Raw genomic sequence first — 16,765 nt, forward strand, 5'->3', positions numbered from 1 at the left:
TGTCACTCTTATGCTGGTTGTCCAATATCTTTTCAAGCATAGATTCCATCCGAGAGGTCCCTTGATCATTGGAAGGGCCTTCTCGCCAGTTTTGAGAGTTAGAAGTATGGCTCTTTGGTGGAACATAGGCATTGGAATTCCGATTACTATAATTATTGTTGTTGTAATCCCTCATGTCCGAACCACCATATTCATTTCGGCCATATTGATTGCTTTGTTATTGGGGTCTCTATTGCTTTGGATAACCCCCTTGAGAGTGATCAATATAATTAGCATCCTCACGTTGTGGCTGCCTCTCTAGATAAGCTTCTTCCGAGACTTGGTACATTCCTGGAGTATGAGGTGGCATCTCTTTGACAATATTCAGACTTTTAGCTTCTTTCTCCGTAAGCCTTTTCGACAACAAATCCACGGTGGTTTGCAATTGAGCAAAAACATGATCTCGCTCATGATTTTCTTTGCCACCGCGGCGGCAGATGGACTACTATATGACAGGACTTCACTATCACTCGAGTGTCAAGCCTGATTATCGTTGGTGAGCTTATCAAGCAAACGGGTGATAACGATAAATGACTTGTCCATGAAGCATCCTCCTGTAGTAGTATTGACAGCAATCTGATTAATTGTATTTAAGCTCTTGTAGAATTTTTCCGTGAGAATAGCATCCGGAAATCCGTGAGTAGGAGATTGAGCTAGATAATACTTGAAACGCTCCCATGCTGAATATAATTGTTCCCCTGGAAGTTGTTTGAACTCGAAGATCTTATCCCGAAGCTCAGCCTTTTTGCTTGGAGGAAACCATTTCTTCAAAAATGTATTGGCTAACTCGTTCCAAGTATGAATAGAATTGCTGGGGAGCTTTTTATACCATTCCCTGGCTTGACCAGCCAAGGAATATTTAAAGACCCGTAATCGAATTGGATCGGCAGAAACAACACCTTGGGATTGTTGAGAACATACATGCAAGAAGTTCTTTAAATCTCGAAGTGGATAATCCTCCGAAGAATTTCAGAAATAACCTTCAAGTTTCAACAGCTGATAGATAGAACTATCAATTTTGAAGGTAGCATTTTCAGTTCTGGGAGGAACCACAGCAGAAGCATAATCAGCTTCATTGATGAATTCAGCAAATATATTCTCATCGTCATCCTCTTCTGGTGCAGGTGGGTTCATTTGGAGTCCCCCTTGGTTTCCTTGATTCCGATTCGTTCTTCCTGCCATGCTCACCTGGTTCACCACAACAACAAACGAGGTGTGATGGAATAGAAAAAGTTTTAAAGAAGAGTACACAATAATTAGTAATTTCTAAACCATATTCCCCGGCAACGGCGCCAAAATTTGATACGCTCAAATTACACCTATTAACGGCGTAAAGCGGACGTTGCCAAATATAGTAACCCAAACAAGGTTTGGGTCGAATCCCACAGGGAATATGGAGAGAAAAGGATACTAATCGTATGCGATACTAGTCTTTAAAGGCTTTAATCCTATTCCTGATAGTTTAAAGAGGAGATTTGGTTTGTATTTGCTATTTCGAACTGTTTGAAATCTGTTTGGATTTGGAGAACCAAAGTTGTATCCCCGTAATGATTAGACATTATGCTATAGGTGTCAATATGATATATCCCGTTGTTTTCCCCTCAGCTGAGATATCCTTCTTGACGATACCATCGACAAAACGTCGATCAGTTCGACGATTCGTCGATGTCTTCGTCCTTCGTCGTCTTCAACTTTGTCACCATTGGAAAATCAGGTTCATCGACGATTTGAAGGACGGTTCATCGATCGTTGATTCTTATTTCTGGCACTTTTTCTGTTGTTCTTTACTTTTTGCTTTTGGGCCATTTTTTTTCCTAAAACATAAGAAAACATATTAACAAGAACCAGATTTACTTGAAAATAACCAAGATTCATAGTAAAAAGGCGTCGAATGTGCCACAAATCCGTGGCACATCATAAACATAAGGCATGAATCATTGAATCTCTTTCTTTATCAACATTGATTAAGGAATATTTACAAGAATAAGAGTTGTAGTTTGTTGTGTTGATGTTGTTAGCTTATGGATTAAGGTTTGAAGATAATTTTGGACGAAAATATACGTATTTATCTTATAGAATATTGAGGATGTTATTGTTGATGTTGTTGGTATTGTTTGGGAATTTTTTTGGTATTTGAAGGAAGTCGATGATATAGGGGAGATGCTGCCCAAATTTTTGTAACCCAAATTAGTCTTCCATAATTAGTGCTTATAAGTTGATGGAAATATGATGAAAGTGTGATTAAAGATGTACTTCTCGATATATAGATTCGGGTGAAGGGCAAGCATAGGTGTAAGGAATTCTTTAAGTGGCGGCTTGACGGATAAGGTATGTAAGGTGTTCGTTTCCCTCTTTCTTTGACACGAATCCAACTAGAATATAAACACCAGCGTTCAATAACAAATCCACTCTATTCCCATGTTTTGTATTTCAAATCTTAATATCTTGTTATTTTAATGATTCTTAAAGTATTATTTTACTTATCATTATCGATTACTCCTTTGGACTCGATACAAATTCCATAATTAATTAAAATAGGTCTTTTATTTAAATTTGGAAGCCCGAATTATTTCTTTCATTCAGCCCATATTTTTAATTCATCTATCCCAATCCTATGAAACCAACTTGCTACTCGTTAATAACCAGCCAGCATTTTAATTCATTCAACCGACCCAGCCCATTGACAGTCCGAAAATACAGCCTAGACAACTCCTAAATAGGCCCAAATCAGTTAGCCCAATTAATTACCCAAGAAATGCCCAAAGATCCGGCCCATTTTCCTTATTCCTCTTCAATACCTAATCTCTAAAGATCAGCCGCACCCCTTACTTTTGGATCTTCTTCTTCTTTTCTACAAAAAAGCAACGTCTCTCTCCAACCATAGGGAGAAAACGCCGCACCCCCCAGCCCCCTTTCTCTTCCTCTCCATTTTCAGCAAACCTTCTCCTTCTCTTTAGCCATGGAGAGAAATTTTTCCCCCATTTCCGTGTAAAACTGCGCTACTCAGAACCTTTCCATTCCTTTGGTGAATATAGACACATAAAATCTTCAAAGACCAGATAAAATCGGTCCATTTTTTAGCAAAGCCTGAATCATCACATCAAGATCTGTAATGTTCGGATTTTGAAGGCTAAGGATTGGATTTCAAATTTCGATTCCAATTCCTGCCCAAAAATGTTAGCCTAAAACCCTAGTTCATCGCTATAAATACAAGTTTTGCTGCTCATTTGAAGAGAAGTTGAATCCTAGTTTCTCTTTAGTTTAGTTTTGGGTTTGTCTGTTTCCATCTCATTCGAAGAGGATTAGATCTATGACCTAAAATCCTAGTTCGTTGCACCCCAAAAAGGTCGGTAATCCTCCTTCTCCTTTCGCTTCAGTTCTGTTCTATGTAAATTTATGTAGTTAGATTAGTTTAGTTTAGTTGGTTCTAATTTGGTATGTTTAGATTGCTGGTTTATGTTCTTTTAGTATAATTTTCTTCCTCGTCAGAGTTTATTTTCATTTTTTTACGTTCTGTGCCTTTTTGATTTCTCATAAAATTAGCTTAGTTTTTTTAATGTTGTTGGAGTTGGATAAGTAATGGTATTCCCTATTTCAATTCTAGCGCTCTTCCCTTTTCTTTATGTTTTATATAGTTATGTGATTGTGGATTAGTTAGATTAGTTCTGAGTCGTTGGGTCGTGTTTACATCTTATTTTTCTTTACTTAAGTTCCTGGGATTCAGATGCTTAAAGCTTTAGTTTACGAGTATAAAATTTGGCCATGTTAGCTTGACTAATTTAAATAAATATTTTCTTCAAGGACTAAGTGTCAGTGATATTCCCACACATTCATTGTTGGGTTGAGCTTTGACTATTTGAACCTTATTTGTAGAATATGTGTTTTCTGACTTCATAATTGTAATGAAGTTTACCTTTCATTTAGGATTTAGCCGTCTGGATTTTTAAAAACTAATTTACTTCCTTAATTTGAGCAATGCTTTCTTCTTTCATTCTTCGAGCCTATCTTTCTCTTTAAATCAATATAAGAATATAAATGCTTTAAATAGTTTATCTCTTTTAAAGTTATTTGACAAAATATGAGTCGAAAAGTCCTTGTTTGAAATTTGGAAATGATGTTTTTAGTTTAAAGTTTCAAGAGTACTCAAATATGTTTGTCCATCTCCTACCCCCCTTTTAGGTAATATGGATGTTGTCTTGTTTCTCCTATTTTGTTTGAGTAGTTTTAGTTTGGGACTGCTGAATGGCTAGCATATTATGCAGATTCATTTTTTTAGTTGCCTACAATTCCTAAAATTCAGTTTGTTTAATTTTCAATCCTTAGTTAAGAGTGCAAACCTCAACTAAATGTTATCCTAAACTTGAATAATCAAGCATAAAGTGTTATGTGTCCTACATTCACTTTCCTGTCTATTTCGTCACTTTCATTTGTATGGAGTATGTGTCAAAATCAGCTTTTTCTTTTACGAGCATGTGTAGCAATAGGATTTAAAGTCAGTTGAACCAATTAATGAACAACGAGAATAGCAAGCTATGAATCTGTTTTGGTCACAGTAATGAATGTTTATTAGTTTCCTCTTTTTATTTTTATGAATGTTAATATGTCAAGTTGTGTTTGATTGCTTTTACAGTCCCGAAAACTTGAATCGTTTGTCACTAATATTTATTTCCCCTTCTTTACATGTACACGTTGGAGCAAATGGAGTCTTAATTCAGGACTTTCTCACAATGCAGTCTCGAAATGAGACTCGGCGCTATTGCTATACCCATGAGTGGATTTGATGCGTCCCATACTCTTTAATCACAACACTCGGCGAGAAACAAGCGAAATCACTAATCGCTTGAGGCTGTCTATGACATCTTTATCGTTTTCTCTTCTCCCCTTTTCTCATCATTCATTTTATTGCACCCTTTATTTTTATGATTGCTAATTTATCTGTATGTTGGATTTGTCTGTGGTTTGAAAGTATGTGTGTAACTTATGATTCACGTAGGATTAGAATGGGTAGATTTTATCATTTAGGATTACCGCTCTGAACATTAAGTGCTTATTTTCACCATATAGAGTGCATCATTCATATAATATTGTTTTAAACTTTGTTTGTTATAAGTTATTTTTTTTTCTCTCAAAGCTATTTTCTTAAATTTTAGACCTTAGAATTAATTAACCTAAGTTTGACCGCTAAACCGTAGTTAACGGATTCTAAAGGATGCGTAACCCATTCCCTTTAGGATAATCTAGAACCCTTACCTAGAATCATGCTAATTAAGCAGACCATTAACGGAGGTTTAGTGTTGACTTTGCCTTAGTATTTAGGTGTCCTAATTCACCATTAAAATAATTAGGTGGCGACTCCTTAAAATAAAATAGATAGGGATCACCAACATGTTGTACTCCTACTTTAACCCGTTTAAATGGGGTATAACAGCTTGACGACTCCGCTGGGGACTTTAGGTTCTTAACCATAATAGATTTAGGTTAATTAATATTTTGTTGAGTGTTTTGTTTGTTTGTTTTCTTTATTTTGCCTTATATGCTTTTAAATGTCTTTATTATTGTTTTATGCCTTATTTGCTTTTGCTATGTAATATATATGTTTTTGCTTTTATTGAATTTGCATTCCGTTCATATTTCTTCCACTCCTGGAAAATTCACACATATTTCTTCCACTCCTGGAAAATTCACACACACACACACACACACACACACACACACACACATATATATATATATATATATATATATATGTATATGTAAGCATACCAAATATTTTATCATGCATAGTATCTTGTGTTACTTCCAGATGTTCGGTTTTCTTTTGCATTTATTAATGTTACATTATATCTTAATTATGTTGTTACCCTTCTGCCTTACATACTCAGTACTTTTATCCGTACTGACGTCCCATTGCACGGGACGCTGCATTTCGTGCTGCAGGCTCTGACAAAGTTATCGGGGAGCAACCGCAGTAGGATTTTCCAGCTTCAGCGGTGTTAGCAAGTACCACTATTCCGGGCTTGCTATCTTTTGGTACTTTCTGTTAGTATAATATGTGTTCATATGTATACTCTTAGAGGCTCATGGACATTGTGGGATATGTAAATATTATGTATGGCCTTGTCGGCCTTGTTTTGGCTTCTGGATATTTTTCTGATAGCCTTGTCGGCTTTATGATATACTTTATGTTGTAACGACCTTGCTGGTCCGCATAGGTACAAATGTGTTGAATTATCGAGTATTTCTATGTTGGTCTTTTTCTGCGAGCAGATGTTCTTTGAGTTATGGTATGTGATGTCCAAGTAACGGTTAAGTCAGGTGACTTTCGGCCTACGGGTCGGAGTCTGTCATACTCCTTGTTGGGGGTGTGACAAATTGGTATCAGAGCGGTTCAGTCCTAGGGATGTCCATGAGCCGTGTCCAGTAGAGTCTTGGTTATCGATATGTAGTGCACCATATCTATAGCTAGGAGGCTACAGGACATTTAGGAAGATACTTTTCTTCATGATCTAGATCATGCGATAGAGCCAAGTTAAGAATACAGATATCTAATCTTTCCGTGTTTGATTTTCAGCAATGCCTTCGAGGAAGAAGAAAGTCAGTAGTATACTGGGCACCGCTGGGGAAGGCCCAAGCCGAGTAACGTCACCTGAGTTAGGGCATAGCGAGGCTCAGAGCGCTACCCCCTCACATGCTACCTCTACTTCATCAGGTGCAGAAGAGCAAGATAGGGCTCCAGACCCTCCGGCTCCTCAGCCTCTAACTCCTCACCCCGCTGCTACAGAACAGGACTTGCTAGACGCAATCCAGTTATTGACTAGATTGATGGCTGCTCAAACTCAGCGGTAGGCTGGCCTTCCGGATAGGACTGTTAGTTCCCGTGTACGTGATTTTTATACCTTGGACCCTCCGGTGTTCACGGGGACAAACCCGAAGGATGACCCTCAGAATTTTATAGATTGAATGGGCCGCGCTTTGATGGTAATGCATGCTTCTGACACAGAATCAGTGGAGCTAGCTTCTCATAGACTTTGGATGTGGCCGCGGTATGGTATGAGTCTTGGCAGCAATCGAGAGGGCCGAACGCACCTCCAGCAGTATGGTCGGAATTCACCAGAGCCTTTCTGGATCATTATCTGCCCGCTGAGGTTCGTAGAGCTAGAGCTGATGAATTTCTATTGCTTCGCCAGAATAATATGAGCGTTCAGGAATATAGTTTAAAGTTTAACTCCTTAGCTAGATACGCCCCGACGATGGTAGCTGAAATGGAAGATAGGGTACATCATTTTGTGACGGGACTTGGGACTCACTTGATTAAGGATTGTATGACGGCTTCATTACAGAGTGGTATGGATATTTCTCGTATTCAGGCGTATGCTCAAAATTTGGAGGACCTTGAACGCCGACAGCGGACTGAGCAAGACCCGAGTAGGGGGCAGTTATAAGCGAACCAGGTCCGCAGGTTATTCAGGTGCTTATCAGGAAGATTATAGGCCCTATTCTTATAGAAGATCAGATCCTTCAGCGGTTAGTGCACCTTCCAGGTTCCAGAGGCAGCGTTGTGATAGACCCACTTATTTTGGACCGAGTCGAAGCTCCAGAGCGTCAGTTCCTTCTTACAAAGGAGAATCTAGCCAGGCAAGGCTTCCCTTGCCCCGTTGTGACCAGTGCGGTAAAGGACACTCTGGCCAATGCCGCCAAGGTATGAGGGTGTGTTATTACTGTGGACAGCCTGGTCATGTTATAGAAAATTATCCATCCCGTGGTAGAGGGGGCCCGGCTCAGCCGACAGGTTCAATCGCAGGTTCTTCATCTTCTGTTCGCCCTCCTGGACAAGGTTCTTCTCCAACCCCAGCAGGTAGAGGTAGGGGAAGAGGTCAGGTATCTGCTTCCGGCAGCAACCAGAATCGTATTTATGCACTTGCAGGACGGCAGGATCTTGAGTCGTCTCTAGATGTTGTGACAGGTATTTTATCCATTTGTTCTTGTGATGTCTATGCATTGATCGATCCAGGTTCCACGCTATCTTATATCACACCTTATATTGCTGATAAGTTTGGTATAAAGCCCGAATCTTTATCCAAGCCTTTCGTTTCTACTCCGATCGGGGAACCTGTTGTTGCAAGATGAATTTATCGTAGATGTGTGGTTACGATATGTGGTCGTGAAACAATTGCTAATCTAGTGGAGTTAGAAATGGTGGACTTTGACGCCATTATGGGAATGGATTGGCAAGCCTCTTGCTATGCCAATATGGAATGTTGGTCCAAAACTGTGAAATTTCAGTTTACGGGTGAACCAATTCTCAAATGGATGGGCAATACCCCAGCAACAAAGGGTAGGTTTATTTCCTACCTTAAGGCACGAAAAATGATTTCCAAAGGTTATATTTATCATTTGGTTCGAGTTAGGAGCACTGAAGCTGAACCGCCAACTTTGCAATCCGTTCATGTAGTTAATGAATTTCAGGATGTATTCCCCGATGAATTACCAGGCCTCCCTCCCGAAAGGGAAATTGAATTTGCGATTGATGTGTATCCGGACACTCAACCCATCTCTATTCCCCTTTATCGTATGTCCCCCGCCTAGTTGCCTGAATTGAAAGTGCAATTGCAGGACTTGTTAGACAAGGGCTTCATTAGGCCTAGTACTTCTCCGTGGGGAGCACCAGTATTATTTGTGCACAAAAAGGATGCCTCACTAAGAATGTGTATTGACTACCGGCAGTTGAATAAGGTGACTATCAAGAACAAATATCCATTGCCTAGAATTGATGATTTGTTTGACTAGCTACAGGGTGCTAAATGCTTCTCGAAGATTGACTTAAGGTCAGGGTATCATCAGCTACGAGTAAAAGGGGAAGAAATTTTGAAGACAGCTTTCCGACCGAGATATGGGCATTTTGAATTCTTAGTCATGTCTTTCGGATTGACAAATGCTCCTGCGACATTTATGGCGCTAATGAACACCATATTCCGACCCTTTTTGGATATTTTTATTATTGTATTCATTGACAACATCTTGGTATATTCTCATTCGGAGAGGGAACATGTTGATCACCTCCGAAAGGTGTTGCAAACATTGCGAGATCAAAGGCTGTATGCCCAAATGTGAATTTTGGATAACTTTAGTGGCTTTTATAGGCCATATTGTGTCCGATGAAGGTATTAAAGTCGATGATCGGAAGATTGAAACCGTTAAGAACTGGCCCCGACCAACAACCGCTTCGGAAGTCCGAAATTTCTTAGGTCTTGCTGGATATTATCGAAGATTTGTAGAGGGATTTTCTTCTATAGAAGCTCCCCTTACAAAATTAACTTAGAAGGGGGCCAAGTTTCAATAGTCAGAAGCGTGCGAGCGGAGTTTCCCAAAATTGAAAGATAAGTTGATATCTGCCCCTGTCCTCACCCTTCTAGAAGGCACCGAGGGTTACGCTATATACTGTGATGCGTCACGCACCGGCCTGGGAAGTTGATGCAAAATGGTAAGGTGATTGCTTATGCCTCCCAACAACTACGGAAACATGAGCAAAATTATCCAACCCATGATCTAGAGTTGGCGGCAGTGATTCACGCTCTAAAGATATGGTGACATTATTTATATAGAGTTCATGTCGATATCTATACGGACCATAAAAGCCTTCAATATATATTTAGGCAAAAGGAATTGAATTTGAGGCAACGAAGATGGCTCGAATCTCTAAAGGATTACGATGCTGAGATTTTATATCATCCCGACAAGGCAAATGTTGTAGCTGATGCCCTAAGTCGCAAATCAATGGGAAGTCTATTGTATGTGCTAGCAGAAAAATTGGAAATGACTAGAGAACTTCATTGCTTAGCAAATTTGGGAGTTCGCTTACTAGATTCGGAAGACACTGGAATTGCTTTACAGAATATATCCCAATCGACTCTTGCCTCAAAGGTAAAGACTCAACAGTATGAAGATCCAGTTTTAATTAACATTAAGGAAGGAGTGCAACAAAATAGGATCTCAGCCTTCGAACTGGATTCAAATGGGTTTTCAAACATCGAGGTCATTTGTGCGTTCCCAATGTAACTAGGCTTTGGGACAAGATCATGTCAGAATTTCATTACTCCTGGTATTCAATTCATCCTGGGTCCACCAAGATGTATCATGACCTCAAGGGCTTTTACTGGTGGAATGATATGAAGAAAGATATTGCTAACTTTGTAGCTCAATGCCCCACTTGCCAATAGGTGAAGATCGAGCATCAGAAACCCAGTGGCTTATTACAAGAAATGGAGATCCCAGCATGGAAGTGGGAAGTGATTAATATGGATTTTGTCATGGGATTGCCCCGTTCTCGCCGCAGATTCGATCTATTTGGGTGATTGTTGATAAGTTAACTAAATCAGCTCATTTCTTGCCAGTAAGAACTACCTATACTGCTGAAGACTATGCTAAGCTATATCTTAAGGAGATTGTGCGCCTTCATGGCATTTCGCTGTCAATTATTTCAGACAGAGGGGCACAGTTTACAGCAAGGTTCTGGAAATCTTTTCAGGAAAGTCTTGGTACTCGAGTAAATCTTAGTATAGCTTTCCATCCGCAGTCAGACGGGCAAGCTCAGCAAACTATTCAAACCTTAGAAGATATGTTACGAGCGTGTGTATAGGATTTCTAAGGAAGTTGGGATGATCATTTGCCTTTGATAGAGTTTGCTTATAACAATAGCTATCATGACAGTATCAAAATGGCTCCATATGAAGCTCATTATGGTAGGAAGCGTAGGTCCCCTGCCGGTTGGTTTGAAGTCGGAGAAGCAAACTTATTTGGGCCAGACCTTGTTCATCAGGCTATTGAAAAGGTAAAGCTTATTCAGGAACGATTGCGTATAACTCAGAGTCGTCAGAAATCTTATGCAGATGTACGACGATGAGAATTAGAATTCCAGGTAGGTGATTGGCTGTTTCTGAAGATATCACCTATGAAAGACGTGATGCGGTTTGGTAAAAAAGGGAAACTTAATCCCCGATATATCAGGCCTTATAAGATCATCCGAAGGGTAGGCCAGGTGGCTTATGAATTGGAGCTTCCATCAGAGCTACAAGCGGTTCATCCAGTTTTCCATGTGTTCATGCTTAAGAAGTGTATTGGAGATCCATCTAGAATCGTACCTGTTGACGATATACAAGTTACAGAAAATCTGACATATGAGGAAGAACCAATTGCTATTCTCGACAGACAAGTTCGTAGACTCCGAAATAAAGACGTGGCTTCAGTGAAGGTTCTATGGAGGAGTAAAGATAGGGAAGAGATGACATGAGAAGCCGAAGCAGAAATGAAGTCCAAGTATCCCCATTTATTCCCCGTCACAGATGATACTACTCCGAAAGAATTCTTACAAGGTTCTGCTACACCCGCAAATCACTTACAAGGTAAGAATTATATTTAAACCCCCCCCCTTGAGACTCAATAAGATGAGAAATGTTATTCTAATCATCGTGTGACCACGTGTCATTAATTACAGTATCATGTAGGACTTATGATTCGGACTTGTGACATGTAGGAGATTAGAGGTGCTCCAATCACGAGAGATACTTTACTAACATTCCGTGGAAAATTTATTGACCCTCGGGTATCCGACATTCGAGGACGAATGTTTTTGAAGGGGGGAGAATGTTACACCTCATAGTCTTGTACGTGAAATCTATTAGGCGTTAGTTTTTTAAGTCTAGACGTGGAGAATTTCCTAGGATATGGGAGATTTTATGCACCTATCTCATGGTTACGAGGGTTTAAGTTCATATAATAAGCTATGGAAGAATCTGGGACCAAGCAAATCAAGGAAAATAAGTTTGTCGAAAATCTGAAATAGAATTTTGAGTCAACTTTGGAGGGGTATATCTCCATGTATATTAGGAGTTTTAAGGTGTTTCAAAATCTTAAAATATAGTTCGTCGAGTCTAGTTTCTAATGCAACAAATCGCTCATCGATAGGACATCGGAATAGAGAATTATGGGTGTTACAAACTGAGCTGACAAAGCAGAAACAGAGCTGCTACAATACTGCTACAGTACTACCAACCTTAGCCACTATAAAAGAGGTTAAAACCCCATTTTTCACCATCACAATTCTCCAAAATCTTCCAGAAAATTTAGCAAACAAAAAGGGCTCTTATATCACATAGAGGTGAGGATTTTCAGTAAATTTTAAGCGATTATAATTTCGCGATTATAATTTCGTTTTGTGTTGGAGTTAGCTTGGAAACAAAGCAAATATTGAAGATCTTGCTACTTTAGTAAACATAAGGTATGAATCATTGAATCTCTTTCTTTATCAACATTGATTAAGGAATATTTACAAGAATAAGAGTTGTAGTTTGTTGTGTTGATGTTGTTGGCTTATGGATTAAGGTTTGAAGAGAGTTTTGGATGAAAATATATATATTTATCTTATAGAATATTGAGGATGTTGTTGTTGATGTTGTTGGTATTAATTGGGAATTGTTTTGGTATTTGGAGGAAGTCGATGATATAGGGGAGATGCTGCCCAAATTTTCGTAACCCAAATTAGTCTTCCATAATTAGTGCTTATAAGTTGATGGAAATATGATGAACGTGTGATTAAAGATGTATTTCTCGATATATAGGTTCGGGTGAAGGGCAAGCATAGGTGTAAGGAACTCCTTAAGTGGCGGCTTGACGAATAAGGTATGTAAGGCATTCGTTTCCCTCTTTCTTTGGCACGAATCCAACTAGAATATAAACACAAGCGTTCAATAACAAATCCACTCTATTCCCATGTTTTGTATTTCAAATCTTAATATCTTGTTATTTTAATGATTCTTAAAGTATTATTTTACTTATCATTATCGATTACTCCTTTGGACTCGATACAAATTTCATAAGCTATTCGGAGGCTACCGACCTTATGTCACTCCGAAAGGCCAAGATCAGATTAATGACTTCTCATCCAAAAATCAGCTCCAGGCATTACTATCAGGCTCTCCATCGGCATCGTGGAAGGAAAGCGGGAGGTCTCAGGACTTTGCGCTTTCCATCCGCATCGCGAAAAGAAAGCGGGAGGTATCAGGACTTTGCGCTTTCCATCTGCATCGCGGAAGGAAAGTGGAGTCCTGCGCAGCCTCCCCTGTTCGGACCAACAATGGTATATACATATAAATAAATGTAATGCACTATTTTACTACACCGTACCGCACTATAGTCGGCCGGGCATGGCGCGTAAATGCACACACCACTGTAGTGGGCATGTTATGATATTACCCCGGACGCGGGCTAATGATGATAACACCGAGCCTTAATGGCCAGGCATGATTTTACACATATAACACCAAGCCTTACGGCCGGGCATGGATACCATCTATTACGTATATATATATATATATATAAGCATGCCAATGATTTTATCATGCATAGTATCTTGTGTTACTTCCAGATGTTCGGTTTTCTTTTGCATTTATTAATGTTACATTATATCTTAATTATGTTGTTACCCTTCTGCCTTACATACTCAGTACTTTTATCCGTACTGACGTCCCATTGCACGGAACGCTGCATTTCGTGCTGCAGGCTCTGACAAAGTTATCGGGGAGCAACCGCAGTAGGATTTTCCAGCTTCAGCAGTGTTAGCAAGTACCACTATTCCGGGCTTGCTATCTTTTGGTATTTTCTGTTAGTATAATATGTGTTCATATGTATACTCTTAGAGGCTCATGGACATTGTGGGATATGTAAATATTATGTATGGCCTTGTCGGCCTTGTTTTCGCTTCTTGATATTTTTCTGATAGCCTTGTCGGCATTATGATATACTTTATGTTGTAGTGACCTTGCCGGTCCGCATAGGTACATATGTGTTGAATTATCAAGTATTTCTATGTTGGTCCTTTTCCGCGAGCAGATGTTCTTTGAGTTATGGTATGTGATGTCCAAGTAACGGTTAAGTCAGGTGACTTTCGGCCTACGGGTCGGAGTCTGTCATACTCCTCGTTGGGGGTGTGACAAGTTCGTTGTCATATCTGCCAATGAGGAGGAAAATTTCTGTTCTACAGCTTCAAATAAGGGCTGTGACATGTATGGAAGTGGAGATTATACCACCTAGTTTGGCACAAAGTTAACTGTTCCTCCTAGTCTCTTCATTAATGCCATTGTGGGTAACCTCGTTGATGCTTATGACATTCTTGCTGATCGCAGAGACCACTCTAAGCAAACTGAGCCAACCACTTACAATATTCTCCTACAATGAATGTGCTGCCGGGACTTCACCCCCATCGTAGCGATTACATCCAGTTTTCCCCTTGTTGTTAAGCAGCTCCAAAGCAGAGTTCAGCTGCAACCAAAGCTTCTGCTCATATGCTTATTCAACCACAGGGAATCAGAAAATGCTCTCACAATAGAGACATTCATTACAGATATTTAGCAATATTAATTGCTCCTAATAAGTTTGCAAAGCAAGTCAAGAACTTAAGCTCTATGGTCCTAACGTTTTGTATTTGCTGCATTCAATTGTGAATTGCGAGTATGTTGCGATGTTATGCCAAACACACGAGTTTAAACACATCGTTTCAGTTAAGAATCGATTAAGTATTTTTTTAGGCCTCCATTGAGGTAGCTTCACAGTTTCATATAAGATGCAAATTAGGCAAACACACGACACATATAAACAACAAATTCATCATTACAGTCATAATTTTCAACAAAGAACCGCAACTGTAGCGCAAACAACAATAAAGAAATACTAGTTAATCTAAGCTAGCTGGAGTTCAAAGCTTATCTTCAGATAACTACTATTTTAGCACAAGACAATAGTAAGGAAATAATCAACTGAGCCCAACCAGGAATCAAAGCCTATCTACTTCTGAAGAACCGGAAAAGATAAACCCATTACAATGCTCCTCTCAACCCGGGCATAACCCCAATAACCCCACTTTACACCCCAGCTATTCTTAATCAAATAATAATCAATCCCCTTCTCATCAACGCCAAAGCCCACAATTAGCACTGCATGACGCCCTACAGACGGCTCATTTCTACTTTTGAGTAGGTCCTCATAGTGAATCTCCTCTTCGGTTGGACCCATGTAAGTATCCTATCAAATTAAATGAATTTAGTACAAAGAAAGCATGGATTAAAAAAGTACAAAAAACTGATCAGTGGACAGAAATTTTACCTCTCCAGTATGCAGTTGAAAGCTATCCACATACTTTACAGATCCACTGATGGGTTGATTCCGGATTAAATTTTCGATTGCTTTTTTGTCCAAACCAAGTTCTTTAACAGTCAGAAACTTCTTAATTTTAGTTTTTTCCTGCACCAATTAAAAGATGTAACTCAAACCAAGAAATGTAATGTGATTTAGAATGTGTTATTGGAGTAGTTAATTTTACAAGACAAAATATTATTTGAATATTGCTCCAAATTATTTTACTGTAGACAAAATAATCACTACTACAGTATTATTTTATATATATCTTGCAAAAGAAATTGAACCCAAAAAAGACAAAAATAAATCCTATATCATGTGCTTACCTCCTTTGATAGGTTATGACAGTTTTCCTTCTTGGCAACATAAGGATATGCCGTATCAGAATAGATTCCTTCCTTCATTGCAAATTTATAATATTTATTATAGTGACTAGGATAGCATCCTGTTTTATCGCAATATTGCACATTTTTTGGCTCCTCGAATTTGGTAAACAGACAATCGATGACCTGTTGCTTTGAAAGGGGTTTCACCTTGCCCAACCTAATGTAGTATAAAGCCGTGATGGCTTCCGCCCCAACAAAAGCCCAACATGCACCTATTAAGAGAAAAAAAAAATCACACAAAACCAAAGATTGTAGGATTTTAGACAAAATATATGAAAGGAAAATGAAAGTCATGTTAGTTTATCAAACTTACAGCATGGCCCCTGATCCTCCACAGCTCGCAAACAACCAGAGCCCACCCAACAGAAAATACACTACATTACATCACCAATACATTAGCAGATTTCAAAACAATCAGCTTGTGCTACTTCATAAATAAGGTTTTCTCAAAGATTATTGCTACTAGATTGGCATGGATGCATGTGACCTCAATTCATATTGCCACAACAAGCAGAATTTGTAAAAGACAGATCAGTGATGCAGAACATCTTATTCTCCCAGTGAGTGGTAATGCGAAATAGAAAAATGAAAGTCCTAATAATATGTTGATCAAAGTGGATATTGACCAAATTAAATCATATGATAGGTTTTCTTAGATTTTCCTTACAAAGATTTTAAGGAAGTTCAGCTTATACGCGATCTTAATTGATCTGGTATGGAGATGGATTTTACATAACTTGTATTCAGCTTCAATAATAAAAGGGTAGTCACAAGGTTTTTCTAAATCTAAAAGACAAGTTAAACAGGGGACCCTCTTGTTAAACAATGGTGGTGCATAACAGGGATATCATAACAAGTGATTAGGAATGGTAGTATAAAATTAAGGACCTGTTAAGAGATGGTGATATACTGGATCATATTATCACATATCTGTGCCATCAATTACAACTTGATGATATACAGAGATATACCAGTATAGACATCTAACATCTGAAGGACTATTAACTGTAGCCACTACGTAGTATTTACTTTCAACCATGGGAACGAATCTACAGGGCTATCACCTTCTTTGGCCAGATCTTCCAATCTTTTCACAATTACAGTTCACTACGCTCGCTCCTTTAAAGGGCGGCGGCTTGAAAGCTTACCTTATT

General features: G+C 39.0%; 1 protein-coding gene and 1 non-coding gene across 2 annotated transcripts; one reads left to right on the forward strand and one right to left on the reverse strand.

Moving 5' to 3' along the window:
* The first annotated feature begins 670 nt into the window (after window positions 1–670).
* LOC132612410 (small nucleolar RNA R71) lies at window positions 671–776 on the forward strand. The gene has a single exon (XR_009571775.1). It is a non-coding gene; the product is annotated as a small nucleolar RNA R71 (small nucleolar RNA).
* Window positions 777–14,874: 14,098 nt separating this feature from the next.
* On the reverse strand, window positions 14,875–16,650 carry LOC132611678 (cysteine protease Amb a 11.0101-like). Its single transcript, XM_060326071.1, has 6 exons — window positions 16,573–16,650; window positions 15,925–15,985; window positions 15,735–15,823; window positions 15,552–15,623; window positions 15,193–15,330; window positions 14,875–15,111 (listed from the first exon to the last, which is right to left on the reverse strand). The coding sequence occupies exons 1-6, from the start codon at window positions 16,648–16,650 to the stop codon at window positions 14,875–14,877; spliced, it is 675 nt and encodes a 224-aa protein (XP_060182054.1).
* Between the last annotated feature and the right edge of the window lie 115 nt (window positions 16,651–16,765).

Source organism: Lycium barbarum, chromosome 9 (genome assembly GCF_019175385.1).
Source record: "Lycium barbarum isolate Lr01 chromosome 9, ASM1917538v2, whole genome shotgun sequence".
Classification (NCBI taxonomy): Eukaryota; Viridiplantae; Streptophyta; class Magnoliopsida; order Solanales; family Solanaceae; genus Lycium; species Lycium barbarum.

Excerpts from the sequence above, each read along its gene's own strand:
- LOC132611678 (XM_060326071.1), bottom strand. The coding sequence starts at position 16,650 with ATGGTTGAAAGTAAATACTACGTAGTGGCTACAGTTAATAGTCCTTCA. Across the intron at positions 15,624-15,734 it reads AACCCCTTTCAAAGCAACAG|GAAGGAATCTATTCTGATAC; the intron begins GTCATCGATTGT and ends TTTGCAATGAAG. Across the intron at positions 15,112-15,192 it reads TTCAACTGCATACTGGAGAG|GATACTTACATGGGTCCAAC; the intron begins GTAAAATTTCTG and ends TTAATTTGATAG.